Source organism: Bufo bufo, chromosome 6 (genome assembly GCF_905171765.1).
Source record: "Bufo bufo chromosome 6, aBufBuf1.1, whole genome shotgun sequence".
In the NCBI taxonomy this organism is placed as follows: Eukaryota; Metazoa; Chordata; class Amphibia; order Anura; family Bufonidae; genus Bufo; species Bufo bufo.
Genome location: NC_053394.1, coordinates 94,636,865 through 94,657,586, shown reverse-complemented (window position 1 = coordinate 94,657,586; position 20,722 = coordinate 94,636,865). Strand labels below are relative to the sequence as shown.

At 41.1% G+C, this 20,722-nt stretch overlaps 1 protein-coding gene across 2 annotated transcripts in view; it reads right to left on the bottom strand.

Annotated features, from left to right (window-relative positions):
* The window catches only part of PHYHIPL (phytanoyl-CoA 2-hydroxylase interacting protein like), a 146,113-nt gene that overhangs the window by 59,800 nt on the left and 65,591 nt on the right, over nucleotides 1-20,722 (bottom strand). Inside the window, exon 1 of one of the 2 annotated variants that reach the window (XM_040438220.1) lies at nucleotides 10,892-10,998. The exons of the other annotated variant lie outside the window; for it this stretch is intronic. Within the exon in view, the coding sequence (XP_040294154.1) occupies nucleotides 10,892-10,913 (22 nt within the window). The 5' untranslated portion in view covers nucleotides 10,914-10,998. Of the gene's footprint in view, nucleotides 1-10,891; nucleotides 10,999-20,722 lie in introns of those variants that run through there. 2 annotated transcript variants of the gene reach the window in all.

The window sequence follows — 20,722 nt, the reverse complement described above, 5'->3', positions numbered from 1 at the left end:
TCACCAGAACAGGGCCACTGCTTGGTAGCAGCTCTCTGTTCAATTCCCTTAGCTGGGATTCTGCACCCCGCCAATGACATTCATATGTCCTAATACGGTCTCATGCACACAAAGGTATTTTCTTTCCGTGTCCATTCCATTTATTTTTTTTGCAGACCATATGCAGAACCATTAATTTCAATGGGTCCGCAAAAAAACAGAAGTTACTCCGTGTGCATTGTTTCTGTATGTCCGTTCCGCAAAAGAATAGAACATGTCCTATTATTGTCTGCATCATGGACAAGGATAGGACTCTTCTATTAGGGGCCAGCAGTTCAGTTGAATGTACAGAATGCACACGGACGTCATCCATATTTTTTGCGGATCTGTGTTTTGTGGACCGCAAAATACATACGGTTGTGTGGATATGGATTTCTCAAATACAGCATCTGGAGGACTTGCTTTCCCTTTTGTGAACGGGCACTAGCTCATCGAGTACTTGCATTTCCCAGAAAGTATTGCAATTAGCTCTTGTTAACACCTTCCTCCCCTGCATAGAAAACAGCCCCTCACATATAGCTGCACAGATACCTATAGCGTGTACTGCCCCCTACAATTTTCTTCTTCACTGTCTAGAGAGAGATATACCTATATATTTCTATGGATGAATAAAAGGTATCTGGACTGATTCACCTGTTTCACTATGAGATCACTACACCAGCACTGGCACCGGAGGGCGAAGGGAGCAAGGAAGCTGTAATGATACCGGAGAATGAAGGTAACAAGTCAATTTTACGACATAGGGAATGCCGTAAAAAACTAAACCCATAAAACTATGGTGATATTGCATTTTTTTTTCCAATTCCACCCCATTTGGTTTTTCCTAGCTTCCCACTACACCATATGAAATATAAGATGGATCCATTAGAAAGTACAATTTATCGTGCAAAAAAACAACAACATGGCAATGAGAATGGAAAAATAAAAAAGTTATGGTGCTGGAAAGGCAGAGAGTAAAAAACTAAGTAAAACAAAAATTTTAAATCACACTGTTCTGAAGGGGTTTAATGACATTGACTATATGTTTGGGGTCATTTTCCTGCTGCAGAATAAACATAAAGCCAAGATGCATTGCATGATGGATAAGTACTTGCCCATGATTCAGTAACATAGTAACATAGTTTATAAGGCTGAAAAAAGACATCTGTCCATCCAGTTCGGCCTGTTATCCTGCAAGATGATCCAGAGGAAGGCAAAAAAAAAAAAAAAAGTGAAGTTGAAGCCAATTTTCCCCACTTTTGGGGGGAAAATCCCTTCCCGACTCCAATCAGGCAGTCAGAATAACTCCCTGGATCAATGAACCCTCTCAAATTCAGTAGAATTTGATTTAAACCTCTACTCGCTTGCTCGTGACAGTCCAGTGGGCAACCTTCCCTATATCAGTGTGCATGCATAGATAGCTGTCAATCACTGAGTAGGGTCTCCTACTGAAATCTTAAAGACTATGTACACCTTCAGAGTTAATTTTTTTTAATGACTGCATCTTAATAATTTTTGGCTAAATTTTTTTTTTCAATTGGTCTTTATTAAAAATATTGAGCCATTCTGTCACATAGAAACATAGAATGTGTTGGCAGATAAGAACCATTTGGCCCATCTAGTCTGCCCAATATACTGAGTACTATGGATAGCCCCTGGCCCTATCTTATATGAAGGATGGCCTTATGCCTATCCCATGCATGCTTAAACTCCTTCACTGTATTTGCAGCTACCACTTCTGCAGGAAGGCTATTCCATGCATCCACTACTCTCTCAGTAAAGTAATACTTCCTGATATTACTTTTAAACCTTTGCCCCTCTAATTTAAAACTATGTCCTCTTGTAGCAGTTTTTCTTCTTTTAAATATTCTCTCCTCTTTTACCTTGTTGATTCCCTTTATGTATCTAAAAGTTTCTATCACATCCCCTCTGTCTCGTCTTTCTTCCAAGCTATACATGTTAAGGTCCTTTAATCTTTCCTGGTAAGTTTTATCCTGCAATCCATGTACCAGTTTAGTAGCTCTTCTCTGAACTCTCTCCAAAGTATCAATGTCCTTCTGGAGATATGGTCTCCAGTACTGAACACAGTACTCCAAATGAGGTCTCACTAGTGCTCTGTAGAGCGGCATGAGCACCTCCCTCTTTCTACTGGTAATTCCTCTCCCTATACACCCAAGCATTAGTAACATAGTAACATAGTACATAAGGCCGAAAAAAGACATTTGTCCATCCAGTTCGGCCTGTTATCCTGCAAGTTGATCCAGAGGAAGGCAAAAAAACCCTGTGAGGTAAAAGCCAATTTTCCTCACTTTAGGGGAATAAAAAATTCCTTCCCGACTCCAATCAGGCAATCAGAATACCTCCCTGGATCAACGACCCCCCTCTAGTAGCTATAGCCTGTAATATTATTACGCTCTAGAAACACATCCAGGCCCCTCTTGAATTCCTTTATTGTACTCACCATCACCACCTCCTCAGGCAGAGAGTTCCATAGTCTCACTGCTCTTACCGTAAAGAATCCTTTTCTATGTTTGTGTACAAACCTTCTTTCCTCCAAACGCAGAGGATGTCCCCTCGTCACAGTCACAGTCCTGGGGATAAATAGATGATGGGATAGATCTCTGTACTGACCCCTGATATATTTATACATAGTAATTAGATCTCCCCTCAGTCGTCTTTTTTCTAACGTGAATAACCCTAATTTTGATAATCTTTCAGGGTACTGTAGTTTCCCCATTCCAGTTATTACTTTAGTTGCCCTCCTCTGGACCCTCTCCAGCTCTGCTATGTCTGCCTTGTTCACTGGAGCCCAGAACTGTACACAGTACTCCATGTGTGGTCTGACTAATGATTTGTAAAGTAGTAGGAATATGTTCTCATCACGGGCATCTATGCCCCTTTTGATGCAACCCATTATCTTATTGGCCTTGGCAGCAGCTGCCTGACACTGTTTTTTGCAGCTTAGTTTGCTGTTTATTAAAATTCCTAGATCCTTTTCCATGTCAGTGTTACCAAGTGTTTTACCATTTACTATGTACGGGTGACTTGCATTATTCCTTCCCATGTGCATAACCTTACATTTGTCAGTGTTAAACCTCATCTGCCACTTATCTGCCCAAGCCTCCAATCTATCCAGATCCCTCTGTAGTAGTATACTGTCCTCTTCGGTGTTAATTACTTTACACAGTTTAGTGTCATCTGCGAAAATTGATATTTTACTATGCAAGCCTTCTACAAGATCATTAATAAATATATTGAAGAGAATTGGGCCCAATACTGACCCCTGAGGTACTCCACTAGTGACAGTGACCCAATCTGAGTATGTACCGTTAATAACCACCCTCTGTTTTCTATCATTGAGCCAGTTACTTACCCACTTACAGATGTTTTCTCCCAGTCCAAGCATTCTCATTTTATATACTAACCTTTTATGTGGTACAGTGTCAAATGCTTTGGAGAAGTCCAGATATACGACATCCATTGATTCGCCGCTGTCAAGTCTAGAACTTAGCTCCTCATAGAAACTAATTAAATTAGTTTGACATGACCGATCCCTCACGAAGCCATGCTGATATGGCGTTATTTGCTTATTTCCGTTAAGATGCTCTAAGATAGCATCTCTCAGAAAACCTTCAAACAGCATTTCCTGCTGCTCTATGACATTGTCTGCCTACCTTTAAGTCTTCTGAAATAATGACCCCTAAATCCCTTTCCTCAGATACTGAGGTTAGGACTGTATCACTGATTTTATATTCTGCTCTTGGGTTTTTACGCCCCAGGTGCATTATTTTGCACTTATCCACATAAAATTTTAGTTGCCAGATTTTTGACCATTCCTCTAGTTTTCCTAAATGCTTTTCCATTTGGTGTATCCCTCCAGGAACATCAACCATGTTACAAATCTTTGTGTCATCAGCAAAAAGACACACCTTACCATCGAGGCCTTCTGCAATTTCGCTGATAAAGATATTAAACAATATGGGTCCCAGAACAGATCCCTGAGGTACCCCACTGGTAACAAGACCTTGGTCTGAATATACTCCAATGACTACAACCCTCTGTTGCCTGTCCCTCAGCCACTGCCTAATCCATTCAACAATATGGGAGTCCAAGCCCAAAGACTGCAATTTATTGATAAGCCTTCTGTGTGGGACAGTATCGAAAGCCTTACTGAAGTCTAGATAAGCGATGCCTACTGCACCTCCGCCATCTATTGTTTTAGTCACCCAATCAAAAAAATCAATAAGATTAGCTTGGCATGATCTCCCTGAAGTAAACCCATGCTGTTTTTCATCTTTCAATCCATGGGATTTTAGATGTTCCACAATCCTCTCCTTAAGTATGGTTTTCATTAATTTCCCCACTATTGATGTCAGGCTTACTGGCCTATAGTTGCCCGATTCCTCCCTACTACCTTTCTTGTGAATCGGCACAACATTTGCTAATTTCCAATCTTCTGGGATGACTCCTGTTGCCAGTGATTGGTTAAATAAATCTGTTAATGGTTTTGCTAGTTCACCGCTGAGCACTTTTAATAGCTTTGGGTGTATCCCATCAGGCCCCTGTGACTTATTTGTATTGATTTTAGACAGCTGACTTAGGACCTCTTCCTCTGTAAAGACACATGCATCAAAAGATTCATTAGTCTTCTTTCCTAACTGAGGTCCATTTCCTTCATTTTCCTTCGTAAAGACTGAACAGAAGTATTCATTGAGGCAGTCAGCTAGTTCTTTATCTTCTTCCATATACCTTCCTTCTTTTGTTTTTAATTTTGTAATTCCTTGTTTTAGTTTCCTTTTTTCATTTATGTATCTGAAGAATGCCTTATCGCCTTTTTTCCCTGACTGAGCTAATTTCTCTTCTGCCTGTGCTTTAGAAGCTCTTATAACTTGTTTGGCCTCTCTCTGCCTGAAAAGAATCCATGTTCTTTATTATGTCAAAACCAATTCTGCTTTTTGCTGAAGTTTCGTTTCTATGTTAAGAACTAACTCTGATTGCTTTGGAAATAATTGTTGTAAGGTTTCTATTCTCTGTAACCCTGAATCTTATCTCTTTGGCACTACTCCCGGACAATATTCCTAATATGGAAGTTCCGTTTTTGTTTCTATTTCTCTGACTATAGAATGAAACGTGTTAATATGATAGGTTAAATACATAACTTACGATGATATGCTAATAAAGAGGGTAAAGCCCCCTCTATATAACCTGTATGCATTAAAAATAAACCTCAGAGTGTTCATTCAGTACATCACTGTTGTGTCTTTCATTACCTACTGAGTGAAGCGCTCTCCTGACGTCAGAAAGGGACTCAAACCAAGCCGATACTAGAAGTTTGGTGCCAGGGGTACCAAGTGGGACGTTGAGATTCCTATCACTGCCTAATCTTGTAAATTAGCCTGTCATCCTCGTTTTTTTTTTTTTTATAATTCCTAAATGCTATCTTTTTGTTTTTAATGATTTTGGCCACTTCTGCTGAGTACCACAGTGGTCTTTTCCTTTTTTTGCTTTTACTGACAAGCCTAATGCAATTTTCTGTTGCTTTCAATAGTGCCTCTTTTAAGTAGTCCCATTTCTCCTGGACTCCAATTAAACTGTTCCAGTCTGATAGGGACTCGTATACCACTAATCTAATTTTAGAAAAGTCAGTTTTTCTAAAATCTAAAACTTTTGTTTTTGTGTGGTGTGACTCAGTCACTGTGCTTATAGTAAACCACACTGACTGGTGATCACTAGATCCCAAGCTTTCCCCTACAGTAATATCGTATACCAAATTCCCATTTGTGAATACTAAATCTAAAATGGCCTCCTTCCGGGTTGGCTCCTCAACTACTTGCTGTAGAGATAATCCCAGTAGGGAATTTAGAATATCTGTACTCCTGGCAGAACTAGCTATTTTGGTTTTCCAGTTTACATCAGGAAGATTGAAGTCTCCCATAATGATAACTTCCCCCTTCAATGTCATTTTAGCTATTTCCTCAACTGGTAGATCATCTAATTCTTTGACTTGGCTAGGTGGTCTATATATCACAACTGTTTTTTAACTGTTTTTTTAGCTGTGTGACTGGTACTTTCACTTTCACTTTGTGCCGGTCATCTAATAAACCTTATCTCTAAGCTACTTAGAGAGGTCATAACCATATTTAAGCCACAGTCTTATCAATGAGATAAGAACTGACCTATAATGAGTGTTTCGGAGGTCAGAGAGCAGAGATAAGGATTCCGTCAGCTGCTGGTCTGACGGAAAAGACAGAAAATCCAAAGGGCACTACTAGAGGCGCTCAAAAAAGGACTCCATACTTTTAATAAAGATGAATAAAAAAAAAAAAGGTTTTTAGCTTAAAAATGAGTACATTGCAATAATAAAAAAAAAACTGCCCCAAAGGTGTACTTAGCCTTTTAAGCTATGAAGAGCAGTTACTTAATAAATTACATGTTAGACTGAATCTTTTCTCACACAAATATATATCAACTTGCTGAGGTCGTCATGCTTTATACCATGCTGCCACCAAATTGGACTGCATTTTCAAAGCGACGGGTTTCCCTTTAAGAATTTAAGAACAGAAACCATCCATTGAACATAAAAATTCACACATCTGCAATAAAAGTAGTAACATAATAATAGTATTAATAATAGTAATAATTATTATTATTAGACACTACTACACTCCAGCAATTTCAGAAAATTTTTTTAATACATTTTAATAATTTTTATTCCTCCCTACAACAAACATCATCCCTGTAGCCCAAAAGCATTTTTTATCGGCTTCACTATATGTGTGAAGTTAGAACACACACTACAGTATGTTGCTGATGAATACAGCAGGAAGGGCAGTGTTGACAGCTTGCATTCATAAAGATGTGATCATCAGCAGGTAACACCCATCTGTTGTTCTTGGATTCAAAGAGCAAGAAACAAGGCTCTGGTGTTGACTATTGAGCGTGCCTACAAGTACACACAGAGTGTTCATCAAAGCTGGCTACACCAATGCTATGGGGCCGGGTGGGGATTGACAGTCAAAGCTAGAGACTGGAGGCAGCAAACCCATAAAAGTAGGTGGCTCCTGTGGGACCCCACCTGTTTGTGTATAGTACACGTAATGTATTGCTGTATTACTATTAGTCATCATCCACCTTACAAACAGCAAAACAAGAGCTGAATTTGATTTGACAAAAAGCTCCAAGTAAGTTTATAACAATTTAATTTTACAATCCTTTTAATTTAGAAAATGTCACTGGGGTAAACAGCAATGGATGAGACATCACTATGACATGTCTGAAAATGCTTTTAAGCTGGATTTTTCCATTAAAGAGTATGATGATGAAAACCTTGTGTTATCTTGCTCCTCTCAATTACCCCACACCCTAGGAAAAACACCAGTCTTCCCACAGACAGTTTTCTATTGTCTGATGACTGCAAAAACGTAATACAGAAATACAAATTATTGTACTCTAATTACAAGATAAAAATTACTGTATATTACCCCAAAGAAAAGAATGTTAGAGTATAGTTTACTAATTTGCTATAGGGCTTTTTAGAATCTAGTTACACCTCCTATAAAAGTGTGTTATGATAAAAACTTGGCAATGACTGACAACTCAGAACCTATAGAATGAAGTACTTTCTTGCAGAGCTCATTGGAGGTGAAGAACATCATCTAGTTCCTCTTTCACAGTATCACAGTCACCCTGCAACCAGTCCACTATGAGCTTTGTTAAATGGTCACTGTACTGTCTCAAAAGTTTGCATATATCAGTACTACAGACAACTTTCAGACAGACAAGAAACTTTGTAATATATCTTATCAAATAAAAATAGTGTTCTACAGTTATCAGCTGCCCCCTTCCATTTTTTCTAAAGTAACAAAGTCATCGCATCGAGAAAAGAGGGTGAAAGAGGAGGACAGAAGAAGTGCAAAGAACAGACAGTACTGATATGATTCAACAGATCCAGCAGTTATTAGTGTTATATAGCATACTAAGTTCTTTAGTTACATCTATACTGTGCAGAGCTTCTCCATAATACCTTATATGGGGTTTCTGAATGAGAGTAAGTAGAGTTTGATGTCTCTGTGTATAGGGAGCAGCTAGGGTCTACCCAAGAGCTCCAATATAAATTGGCAAGTTCAGATACAGTGCTATTTACTTACACATGACAGCTTATTCTGAAAAGTTATACAAAAGTTTTGGTACCCCTTGTAGTATGAGCATGCTTTGTATCTTAACTGACATGGTGTTCTTCTCCAGATCAGATTAGCAATTCATGTGTAGGCATTCAAGTTATGATCTTAATAAAAAAGTATTTCTATTTAGATAAATGGACATGGATTAGATGATACATAGAGAGATCCTAATGGATATTTGTCAAATCTATGGGCAGGACAAAAACATTAATGGTCTGCAAGAACATATTATCAAACCCTTTATCCTATGCTATTTAAAGGGAACCTGTCACCTGGATTTTGGGTATAGAGCTGAGGACATGGGTTGCTAGATGGCCACTAGCACATCTGCAATACCCAGTCCCCATAGCTCTCTGTGCTTTTATTGTGTAAAAAAACGATTTGATACATATGCAAATTAACGTAAAAGAGTCATATCTTACTTGTGTGACCAGAGAAGAGTCATATTTTCAAGCTCTGACTCATCTCCGGTTCATTTGCATATGTATCAAATCGAACTTTTTAAACAATAAAAGCACACAGAGCTATGGGGACTGGGTATTGCGGAAGTGCTAGTGGCCATCTAGCATCCCATGTCCTCAGCTCTATACCCCAAATCCCGGTGACAGGTTCCCTTTAAAGGGGTTGACCCATCGCTGACATTGATGGCATATCGCTAGGAAATGCCACCAATGTCTGATAAGCACAAGCACCACCTAAGGAGCAGCACCTATCTTTGGAATGCTGCCCCTAAAGCGAAGGAGCACGTATCGTGCCTGCACAGTGTGCTCTCCATCCACTTCTATGAGAGTTTAGAAAAGAGCCGGCTATTTTTGGCACTCGTATAGCATGAAGGTTGGCCGCACTTGTGCGGTGCGCCCTGGTTCAATTGGGGGCCCTGTTCTAGAGATAGGAGGTGGGAGCTGCACCTATCAGACATTTTTGGCATATCCTAGAGATATGCCACCAAAGTGCAAGATGGGCACACCCCTTCAAGTTACTTTTCTGTATAAAAACTTTTCTATTTAAACCTTTATATCTAGACCTGTTATGCTGGTGCATCATTGAATACTATGCTTTTTTAAACTGTCAAGTAAAATATTCAATGCCCCATTTAGCTCAAATAAAGTTTGCCTTCATATGATGACAGGAATGCAGAATATTCAATGAATTTTTAATTCAATGTACAGCCTAGTCTACAAAGATATTGTGTGAACTCAGTATTTTACAGTTTCCTACGTCGCACTGCCCTTACTGGTACCACAATGGAATGGCTGCATCTCCCTGTTGTGTGGATCCAAACATCCGGCAAAGGGGGGAGGGGGGGCAATCAATAGCCGGCGGCGACAGGGATGAGCCTTCCTATCGTCACCCGCTATGCTAGGGAGGCTCATCCCCGTCACGACCTGCTACTGGCTGCCCCCAATCCCCCCCCACTGGACCACCGGGTGTTTTGATCCGCACAAAGGGAAATGCAGCGGCAGCTGTGCGGGCATCAGGAACGGGTGCCAGGGAGCAGGGTAAGTATAACCTATATGAGGGACCCCAGCATTAGGGGCATCATTATAGTGATTGGATAACCCCTTTAACAGTCTCTTTTATGAATACATTTGGAAAATAATTGAATTTTAACGGCTTTACAACTGGTGCAGCTGCTTTTAGAATCATAACATACATGGGACTGTCGCACATAAGATCCAGGTAGAGTAACATAAGTCAAAATAAATTCAGTTTTACCCAACTGTCTAGCTTCTTCATCTTAAAATATGTTGCCCATTCCAATAAATTCCTTTCAGAGCATCCTCTTCTGCCCATCCAGGACCAACATATACTGCATATCATGTCAGTTGTTGAAATTACTTAAAGGGCGCCGTGATATGGATTGTCTTCATAGATTAAATATTGCATACTACAATACTTGATAATGTAAAACCTAACTTCAACCCCTAAGCAATAAACATTGTACTAGAACATAAGCAAAGATTGCAGCTGGTATTAAACTACAAATTAAATTTTGCATTGACACATTGATATTATGGGTATGCTGGGAGCAGTGGTCTCACAACAGCCGAAGGACTGACTAGCTCGCTCACCACTTCTCTGCATCATTTTTACAAAAGTAAATAAGGACATAGCATTTGGTGGCTTCTGTAAGTCTATATGGGTACTTTCACACTTGTGTTGTGAGGATACGGCAGACAGTTCCGTCTGACAAATGCATTGAAATACTGGAACCGTCTCTCTGGTGTCATCCGGAAAAACGGATCCAGTATTTATTATTTTCACATTTTTAAAGGTCTGCGCATACGCAGACCGAAAACTGGATCCGTCAATGCGGCAATTTTAATGCCGCCACTAATATATTTCAATGGAAATTAATGCCATATCTGGCATTCCGGCAAGTGTTCCGGAATTTTGTACGGAGAAAATACGGAAAATACGGACGGAGGCCAAATACTGTAAGAGGCTGAACTGATGCATCCTGATGCTCTCCATTCAGAATGCATTAGGATGAAACTGATCAGTTTTTTCCGGTATAGAGCCCCTAGGATGGAACTCAATACCGGAACAGAATAACGCTAGTGTGAAAGTACCCTATACTGTAGATACACCATGCAAAAAAAATGCACATAAAGATGTTTATCTTTTGCTATAATGTATCACCCCAGGTGTACTCGTTGAAAACAGTTGCACAACAAATCCAAGTCACTTACCTTCTCCGCTCCGGGTATCCATAGTTCAGTTGAGATGGAGATGTTGCCTGTGAGTCAGTAGTCATCACTGTACCCAGTAGTTAGCTGACAGTGTACACATACTGCTGTGAGAACCGACTTGCTGTGACATGTATCAGAGAGCAGATCACGCCTGAACTCCCATAAATCCACCTTCACGTTACCAGCTAATCTTCAGCTCTGCCCGTCATGTGACTTCACTGGTTACTTGACATGCTGTATAATAATGAGTGGCTTTATTCTTGCACAGTGCTGAGGTCCCAAATCACATATGGATATACCGGGTGGTGCTGAACTATATTCAATATTGAACGAAGGGGCTTTTCCAGCTACATGTTTAAAATAAAAAATAAAAATAAAAAACACACTAACTAAATTCTCCAGCTGCCCTGCAACAAAAGTTCCCATATCCTGTGCCCTTTTCTAGTGTGGTTATAAAGGGGTTGTCCAGCCAAATGTGGAAAATAACAAATCAGTAAAGTCATCTTAGTCTACTTTCACACTCGTGTTTTGGCTTTCCATTTGTGAGATCCGTTCAGGGCTCTAACATGCGGTCCAAAACGGATCAGTTTGCATTCTAATGCATTCTGAATGGAAAAAGATCCGCTCAGGATGCATCAGTTTGCATCAGTTCAGTCTCCATTCCGCTTTGGAGACGAACACCGAAACGCTGCTTGATGAAACTGAGCCAAACGGATCCGTCCTGACACACAATGTAAGTCAATGTGGACGGATCCGTTTTCACTGACACAATCTGGCACAATAGAAAACGGATCCATCCTCCATTGAATATCAATGGTGTTCAAGACTGATCCGTCTTGGCTATGTTAAAGATAATACAAACGGATCCGTTCAGAACGTATGCAGACGGTTGTATTATCTGAACGGATCCGCACAAAATGCGAGTGTGAAAGTAGCCTTACTGATGCCCTCCTGTTTCTGTTGGAACTCTTGCCAGTCCCTATTTCTTGACAGGTCTCTATTTCCTAGTCCCTCTTGCCAGAAAGGAAATGACCGCTCACACCTCAGTCAATGATTGGCTGAGCTGTCATCTCCTGTGTATCGGGAGGGATCAGGAATTAGAGCTTTTTTCCACCCCTTTAACAGGTGAGAAAGGGGACTGTCTTATTCTAAGGATGCGTTCTCTATTGAAGATGTCATTACAGTGTTAGAGTTTAGGCTGTGTTCTATATTGATGACATCACAATATATATTTATACGCCTTGTACTATTGCCAGGACAATACAGTAGATGTTGTCCTTCTTCCTAGGCTGAATTCTGTATTGATGATGTCTAGAGATGAGCAAATCGAAGTTGATGAGGTGGAATTCGATCCAAATTTCAGGAAAAATTCGATTTGCACCAAATCCGAATTTCCTGACACTTTGTGGTAATGAATCCAATTTTTTCCTAAAATGGCTGCTGCACATGACATGGAGCAAAGAACTCTGGGAATGAAGGATCACCCACAATGCCATGCATGCAGCCAATCAGCAGCCAGCCAGCCCTGTGATGTCACAGCCCTATAAGTAGCCTCATCCATCTTGGATTCAGCCATTTTCCAGTGTACTAAGTGCAGGGAGAGACGTTAGCAGGCGCTAGAGACAGTGCTAGAAAAGACTTTAAAACTTTTATTTTGCTGAATAGAAGTTTAGGGAAAGATCATTAGAAGTGTAGGGAAAGGATAGGCAGGAATTATTCCACACTATAAAAGGAGAACAGGGTCCAATAGGGGAGTGTACAGCCTGGGTAATAGGAGCAATTCTATTACACCTTGCTGCACTGACTGGGGATCCAAATTGCCATTATACTGCTGCTTTCAGGTTTGCAATAGATGATACCTCTGTAATTCCAGCAAACCGTTCTTTTTATTGGGGTGCAAGTGCTGTGTGATACAGCCATTTAACAGGGTGTATTACTAGGAAATATTCCTATGTCTTATTAGCCCTTGTGCGGTGCAGTTATATGTTCTAAAGCCCTTTTTGGCGTGTATTAGTGGCAAAAAACTCTGTGGCCTCCTCATGCTGCTGCCACCTCCACACTATGTCACCTTGCCACTCTGTGGCCTCCTCATGCTGCTGCTGCTGCCATCTCCACACTATGTCACCTTGCCACTCTGTGGTCTTCTCATGCTGCTGCTAAATCAACACTATGTCACTGGGCCACTCTGTGGCCTTCTCTTGCTGCTGCTGACTCAACACTATGTCACGTTGCCACTCTGTGGTCTCCTCATGCTGCTGCTAAATCAACACTATGTCAATGGGTCACTCTGTGGGCTCTTCATGCTGCTGCTGCTACCTCCACACTGTCACCTTGCCACTCTGATCTCCTCATGCTACTGCCAACTCACAACTCTGTCTCTGGTCCACTCTGTGATCTCCTATTGCTGCTGCCACCTCCACACTCTGTCACTGTGCCACTCTGTGGTCTACTCATGCTGCTGCTGCCACCTCCACACTATGTAAATGGGCCAATCTGTGGTCTCCTCATGCTGCTGCTGCTACCTCCCCACTATGTCACTGGGCCACTCAGTGGTCTCCTCATGCTGCTGCTACCTTAACACTATGTCACTGGGCCCCTCTGTGGCTTCCTCATGCTGCTGCCACATCAACACTATCTCACTGGGCCACTTGTGGCTTCCTCATGCTGCTGCCACCTCAACACTATGTGAATGGAACACTCTGTGGTCTCCTCATGCTGCTGCTGCTGCCACCTCCCCACTATGTCACTGGGCCACTCTGTGGACTTTTCAAGCCGTTCTCCGACCCTCCTCACTGCATGACTGGGCCACTATTTTTCATTTTTTTTCGCCTGGTTGATGTCATCATTTATTTGACCTTTCTCTTGATCTGTCAGAAGGAAGAAAAAATGAGACGCACAAAGAATCCTGTCTGTTTAGCAGCTGTAAGGCCTTTTAGTAGCCAAAATCAGGAGTGTGTACAAAACACAGAAGACATGCAAATATTCACGTGTCATCTCTGTTTTGGATCCACTCCTTTTTTTTTTTTTGGGCTTTAGCAATACTGATGGATTACTGACCAAATGCTGACCGAGTGAAGGTAGATGCTCAACAGACAGGATCAGTTTTTTTGGGGGGTTACTGTTCTGACGGATCAGTGGAAGGGCAAAATAATCAGTGACGTCAACACAAACTTACTGCTGACACCCTCTCCACTCTTTCGGGGGGGGGGGGGGTCTACTTGTATAAGCGTTTAATAGAACAGGTTCTGTAGACATCTATGTGGAATCAGCTGATGACGGTGTAAAAGGAGTGCGCTCTGTAACACTACATTAGGATCTTGGGCCTCTGCACGTTTCTTTATACCTGGCACTAACATCGACCTGTAAAGCTGAGATGACACTTTAGTTATTTGGTCAGTTTTGGCCCCATAACTGCCCAAATCTAAGAGCGACGCCTGTCATCTGCGTGTCATACTGACTCACAGTATTATTTCACTACCACAGCAGACTCCCTATGCGTGTTACTGCAAGGCACAGTGTTCTCCACCACTGTACAGGCTCTGTGCAGCCAGGAAATAGCTGTTTTTAACGCGATTCGCTGCAAATAAATTTGAATAGGAACTAATCTTTTCGGAAAATTCAGCGAACCGGCCGAATCACATTTTTGAGAAATTCGCTTATCTCATGATGTCATAACAGTGTGTTTCTTTATTCCTAGTTTCATTTCTATATTGATGATGTCACAGTAATGTCAGCCTTTACTTATAGGCTGTGTTCTACAAATAAATCCTTCCTTACTTTTTCTCTTGGTTGGACATGTCCTGATATGTGACACAAACAATGGCCAATCCGGATAGGAAGTAATAAATATATATCTTTACAGGTATATTCATTGTAATGTGGAGAATATTTAGGTCTATTACCCATTTGTAGTTGGATACTTGGCACCTTTTGCTATGATCTTATGCACTTTATGCAGTGACCTTATACCCCTATCTTTGTAAGATTGAATTATACCTTGGTGTTTATACCATCGGTAATCCCGTGTGGCAATTTAGCCTCATGTGTATTTTCACCTCCAACTCATTTTAATTGATATTTTATGCATTATGTACTAATAAAGATATATATTTATTACTTCCTATCCGGATTGGCCGTTGTTTGTGTCGCATATTAGGGGAATATCCGGATGATATTGGTTCTCCCCCACATGTATTGGTGTTCATGTCCTGATATGTGTATCAAAAGCGGAGCGGCTTTTCAAAACATGATTTCACAACATTGTGCCGCAAGATGTTTATCTTGAGTCTACATGTGGCCGCCTAGTGATTGTGCTGTGTTTTGCTGTGTTTTGTTAGCAAACTTTTGTTAGTAATTATGAGTTAAAGTGAGGGTGTTCACATCTGTGCATCAATGTTGGCACAATAGTCTATGTTATATACTATTGTGAGGATGTAGCAATATTTTAATCCTCTATCCCTAGGGTTGGTTCCATAATAATGATGTAATAGAAGCATGTGTCATTATTTCTAGGCTGTGATGATGATGTCACAAATATGCCAGCCTTTATTCCCAAGCTGTTTTCTTTATTAATGATCATAATCATAATAGTGTTTGACTTTATGTTATGGAAGCAGATGTGGATCAGCAGTGCCACTGAACATCTTTGACTTGAGGCTACTCCTAAGGGTGGTACCTATGTGGACTTCTTAGTCTTAAACGTTGAACCCCTATACAAGGATCTGGACTCCGTTGCAGGAGAACAAACAAGCTGCTACCTCTAGGAGTAATCTCCATTCATTGGCTGCTGAATCACATGGGTTTAGAAACACCACTATGGAGAACCAAGAGATCAGGCAAAATTGTGGTCAGAGACAAGACAAATATTGGGCATGCAGTGGTTGTGCAATCAAGTAACAGGCCAAAGCAGGCACCACACTTTTGAATCCAGGAAGCAGGTTGAAGTCAAGTAACATAGCAGAGGGTCTAAATGCAGTAGTCAGGCAGAGGTCAAGCACAAGTAGTCAGACAGACTATAACACATATTTGCAGTATCTAGTGGACTACAAAACCTATTTCTCTCCCACACGGGAAGATGTCTTAAATAACCAAAGGTGGTCAACTATAGACTGGGTAAGATTGAGGCGTGCATGCTGGGGTGTGTGTGTTTTAACCCTATGGAGATATGAGCTGGGGAAGCCAATAAGCGTGCCTCAGCTTGTGTGAGTGGCGGAGGAGCATTACTCCATCATGCCTGCCAGCTAGAACCAGAAGCATAAAGTGCCAGGGAACCAAGGACAAAAGGCAGGCAAGTGCTCTGGCATCCAACCCCCCAGGAGGTATAACACTTTATACTTATGCTGTCTTCTAGTGTGGTGATGTCTTAATAGTCTGTGCATTTATTCCTAGTCCTATTTCTATATTAATGATGTCATAAATATGTTTGTCCTTATTCCTAGCTTCATGATGATGTCACAATAGTTAATGTCTGTATTCCTTAGACTGTGTTCCAACTTCCATAATGATCCCACAATAGTTTTTGTCTTTATTCCTAGGCTGCGCTCTACACGGATGATGTCAGAATAGTGGTAATCTTTATTCTTAGGCTCTGTTCCGTATTAAAGGGGTTCTCTGGGCATTGTAGGTAATCAGTTCTTTGTGCTTTCTTGTGGAAGAAAGACTGTTTAGTTAGTACCTACCCGTCCCTTGCTCCACCTATGCCACTGCCTCCACGCTGTATGAACAGTATGTTCCTGATAATTGACCCAAATAAATGTTCTGCTGATCACCTAACCGTTTGTCAGAAGCACGTCTCTGTTTACATGGAAAGATGCTCGGCTGACAATGAGGATTTTGGTGTCACAATAAAGATGCCATCATTGTCAGCAGCGCATCTTTCCATGTAAACAGAGATGTGCTCCTGACAAGCAATGAAACTGTATGCGGAGGAACATCATAGTAACAATATTTTATCCCAATGCGACAGTGAGAAATGCTGCATGTAAATGTATCTACCTCTCTGTCAGCCCATGTAAAAAGACCTTTACGGGGTCCTTTATGAACAGATATACGCCACTTTTGTGAAGATTCTGTCACACGCCATGTTGCTGCAGAATCTGTGACTTCTTCCACACCCATGCCAGGTCAAAAAAAGGGGGTGCACCATGGGTGGGGATGAGGCTGGCAGGCCCGTCTCATTCATCATTTTTTACACCTGGTTTAGGCTTAGAAAAAGGTCTAAATGTAAGACAGCAAGGAAGCTGTCTTACATTTAGAATCGGCGGTAGATACACAGAGGTTATGTAGAGGCTGGCGCCTCGTCATAACTTTAGCGATCCACCGCCAGCGCAGGGGCTTATTAAGAGTGGTGTCTAAAACGCCAGTCTTAATAAATGTGCCTCTTAGGCCTCTTGCACACGAACGTTGTGTGCCTGTGGCCGTATAGCGCTCCACATCACAGATGCAGACCCATTCACTTGAATGGGTCCGCATTCACGGAGATGCGGAACGGAAGCACGGATCGGAAAAACTAGGGTGTTTCTGTCCGTGCCTCCACACCACAAAAAAATAGAACTTGTTCTATTTTTTTGCGGTGCGGACGGATCATGGATTCATTGAAGTTAAATGGGTCTCAATCCGTCCCGGCCGCCGCACGGACATTCCCCAATGCACGGAATGGACCCACAACGGCCGTGTGGAAGAGGCCTTAGTCTGTATCCTAGGCTAATGACATCAATGATCTCACAGCCTGTGTCTTTGTTCCTGAACTGTGTTCTACTGTGATGAAGTGACCCTAGTGTGTGTCAATATTCCTAGGCTGTGATCTACATCAATTTCACAATTGTGCTTCTCTTTATGCCTAAGCTTTATAATATAATGACGGTGTGATAATAGTATTTGCCTTTACTCCTAAACTGTGATCTATATTAATTTCACAACGTCGCTGTCTTTATTCCTAAGCTTTGTAGTATAATGATGATGTGATCATAGTGTTTGCCTTTGTTCCTAGGCTGTTTGTCTTTATTCCTCGGCTGATGATGTCACAGTTGTTATTTTTTCTGTGCTTTTTGCTATGTTCAATTCGAATGACATTGCAATAGTGTCTGTGTTTCATCATAGACTGTGTTGATGATGTCACAGTAGTGTTTGACTTAATCCACAGGTTTCATTAAAGTGTGATGATGTCAGTATTAATTGGAGGTCATTTACAAAGTGTGTATGCTAGTTTTCTCATGTAAAAAAGTCACAAATTGACATTTTTTTAAGAAACATAGAAACATAGAATGTGTCGGCAGATAAGAACCATTTGGCCCATCTAGTCTGCCCAATATATCTGAATCCTATGAATAGTCCCTGGCCCTATCTTATATGAAGGATAGCCTTATGCCTATCCCATGCATGCTTAAACCCCTTCACTGTATTTGCAGCTACCACTTCTGCAGGAAGGCTATTCCATGTATCCACTACTCTCTCAGTAAAGTACTGCTCCTCTTAATGAATTAGTGGCATCTTATACCAGAGTGGAGTGTGAAACACCAGTATTTAGTAAATGAGCCCCAGTGTCTTCTGTCTTGTAGGAAGACTTCTGTAATAACAGTGTCACAATAGTTTGTGTCTTTGCTCCTTGGATGTATTCTATTGTCAGTTGTCTCAATTGTATGTGTCTCTATTAGGGATGAGCGAATCGACTTAGGATGTGTCATCCGAAGTCGATTCGCATAATACTTCGTATGAATACTGTACGGAGCGCTCAGAATGTATTGGCTCCTGTGAGCCGAAGTTATTACTTTGCGAAGTCTCGCGAGACTTCGCGTAATAACTTCATAAATCAATTTCTACTGTAAAAAAAAACATTTCCCGAACTCGGGTTCGGTTCCAAGGTACTACTCGCTCCATACAGTATTCAAATGAAGTATTATGTGCTCATCCCTAGTCTCTATTGTTAGGCTGTGTTCTGTTTTGATGCTGTCACAGTAATGTTTGAATTTATTCATTGGCTGTATCTATTGTGATTGTGTCATTGTTCTGTGTCTTTAACACTAGGCTGTGATATCATAATTATGAGGATGATGTCACAATAATGTTTACCATTATGCATAGACAGTATTGATGAGGTCACAATGTTTTTCTTTTTTTGTTAGATGTTTTCTGTACTAATGGTGTCACAGTATTGGTTGGATTTATTTCAAGAGTGTGTTCTATTGTTGTAACAACAATAGTGTTCTCTTCATTTATAGGCTATGTCGTTATGTGTTAGTGACACAATAGTGTGTGGTCTTAAAGGGCATCTGTCAGCAGATTTGTACCTACAAAACTGACTGACGTGTTACATGTGTGCTTGGCAGCTGACAGCATCTGTGCTGGTCCCATGTTCATATGTGTCTGCATTGCTGAGAAAAATGATGTTTTAATACATGCAAATGAGCCTCTAGGAGCAACGGGGGCGTTATCTTTACTCCTAGAGGCACTGCTCTTTATGCAACTCCCGCACCCTCTCCCCTTTGATTGACAGGACCAGGCGTGATGAAGTTTTTACTGCCTGACCCTGTCAATGAAAGTGGGAGTGGCTGTTGCAGAAAGCAGAGCCTCTAGGTGTAATAGCAACTCCCTAGTTTCTAATGGAGGCTCATTTGCATATATTAAAACATCATTTTTCTCAGTAATGAGGACACATATGAACATGGGACCAACACAGATGCCTTCAGCTGCAAACCACATGCAACAGGTCAGCCATTTTCATAGGTACAAATCTGCTGACAGATGCCCTTTAATTTCATAGTTGCAGGGCTCAATGGCTAACCCAATTACCAGAAGGTCTTGTAGTTGGCAAAGTCTCTCACACAATATTGGGCCCCAACAGTCCAGCAAACAACTCAATTTAAAGTAGTCTAGAGCACTTACCTGTAGTGTCTATGTGTTATGGGTTGAAGTAACCTATTAGATCTTATTAGTATACGCTGCCTGTGTATCTAAAGATAACAGCAAAGTGTATGTTGTAGAAATATTATCTGTTGTAGAAATATTAATATTAGAAATCTGCTCTCCAATGTCTTTGTGTAAGTAAAGGTAAAAATCTCAACCGCAGTCAGCCAAAGGGGTTTTCATGTTAAGTTCTGCTGAGCAACTGCCCCTCCCTGCTCAGGCTGTTCACTTTTATTTACTCACAAAAGGTGTAAAAGGGGCTGGCCCATAACAAGGATGCAGGAAGTGATGACATACGGGAAGTGATGACATACAGGAAGTGATGACATACAGGAAGTGATGACATAGGAAGACAAGACACCATCATTTAGAATACCCTAGCCAACAAACACATGTATGCAATAATCTACCATTACCACTGGAGTTAATTTTATCTAGCATTGCTCAGTGATCAATCCCAGATAAAATTACTATGATCCTCATGCATGTTTATTTACACGACAACGTCATTATCTCCAGCGGCTGATCAGGCGCATTAGAGACAACAAACGCACGTTCCTTTCATATATTGTTCTCTTAACAAATGCATCCACGCCAAGCCAATAAATCCGCGTTTTGCGCGAGGGCCCTAGCCGGCGTCCATACATCAGCCAACAAAACACTGCTCTGCTGAACACATCAGTCTCCAGTGCTTAGCACATGGACCATTCGCCGACGGAGACCTCTGCGCCCAGCAGCTGTGACAGGACATACACGGGAAGATATCCACTCTAATGGTTTACCCTGACACTGAGAGACATGATGACAATACACAATATATTAAATACACATCCTAATAAAATTTCTACAACATGTATAATGCAATGAAAGGTGGACATGCAGATGTTCTGTAGAGAAGGAAGATGAGCCCCCAAAATGATTTCCTCTGGT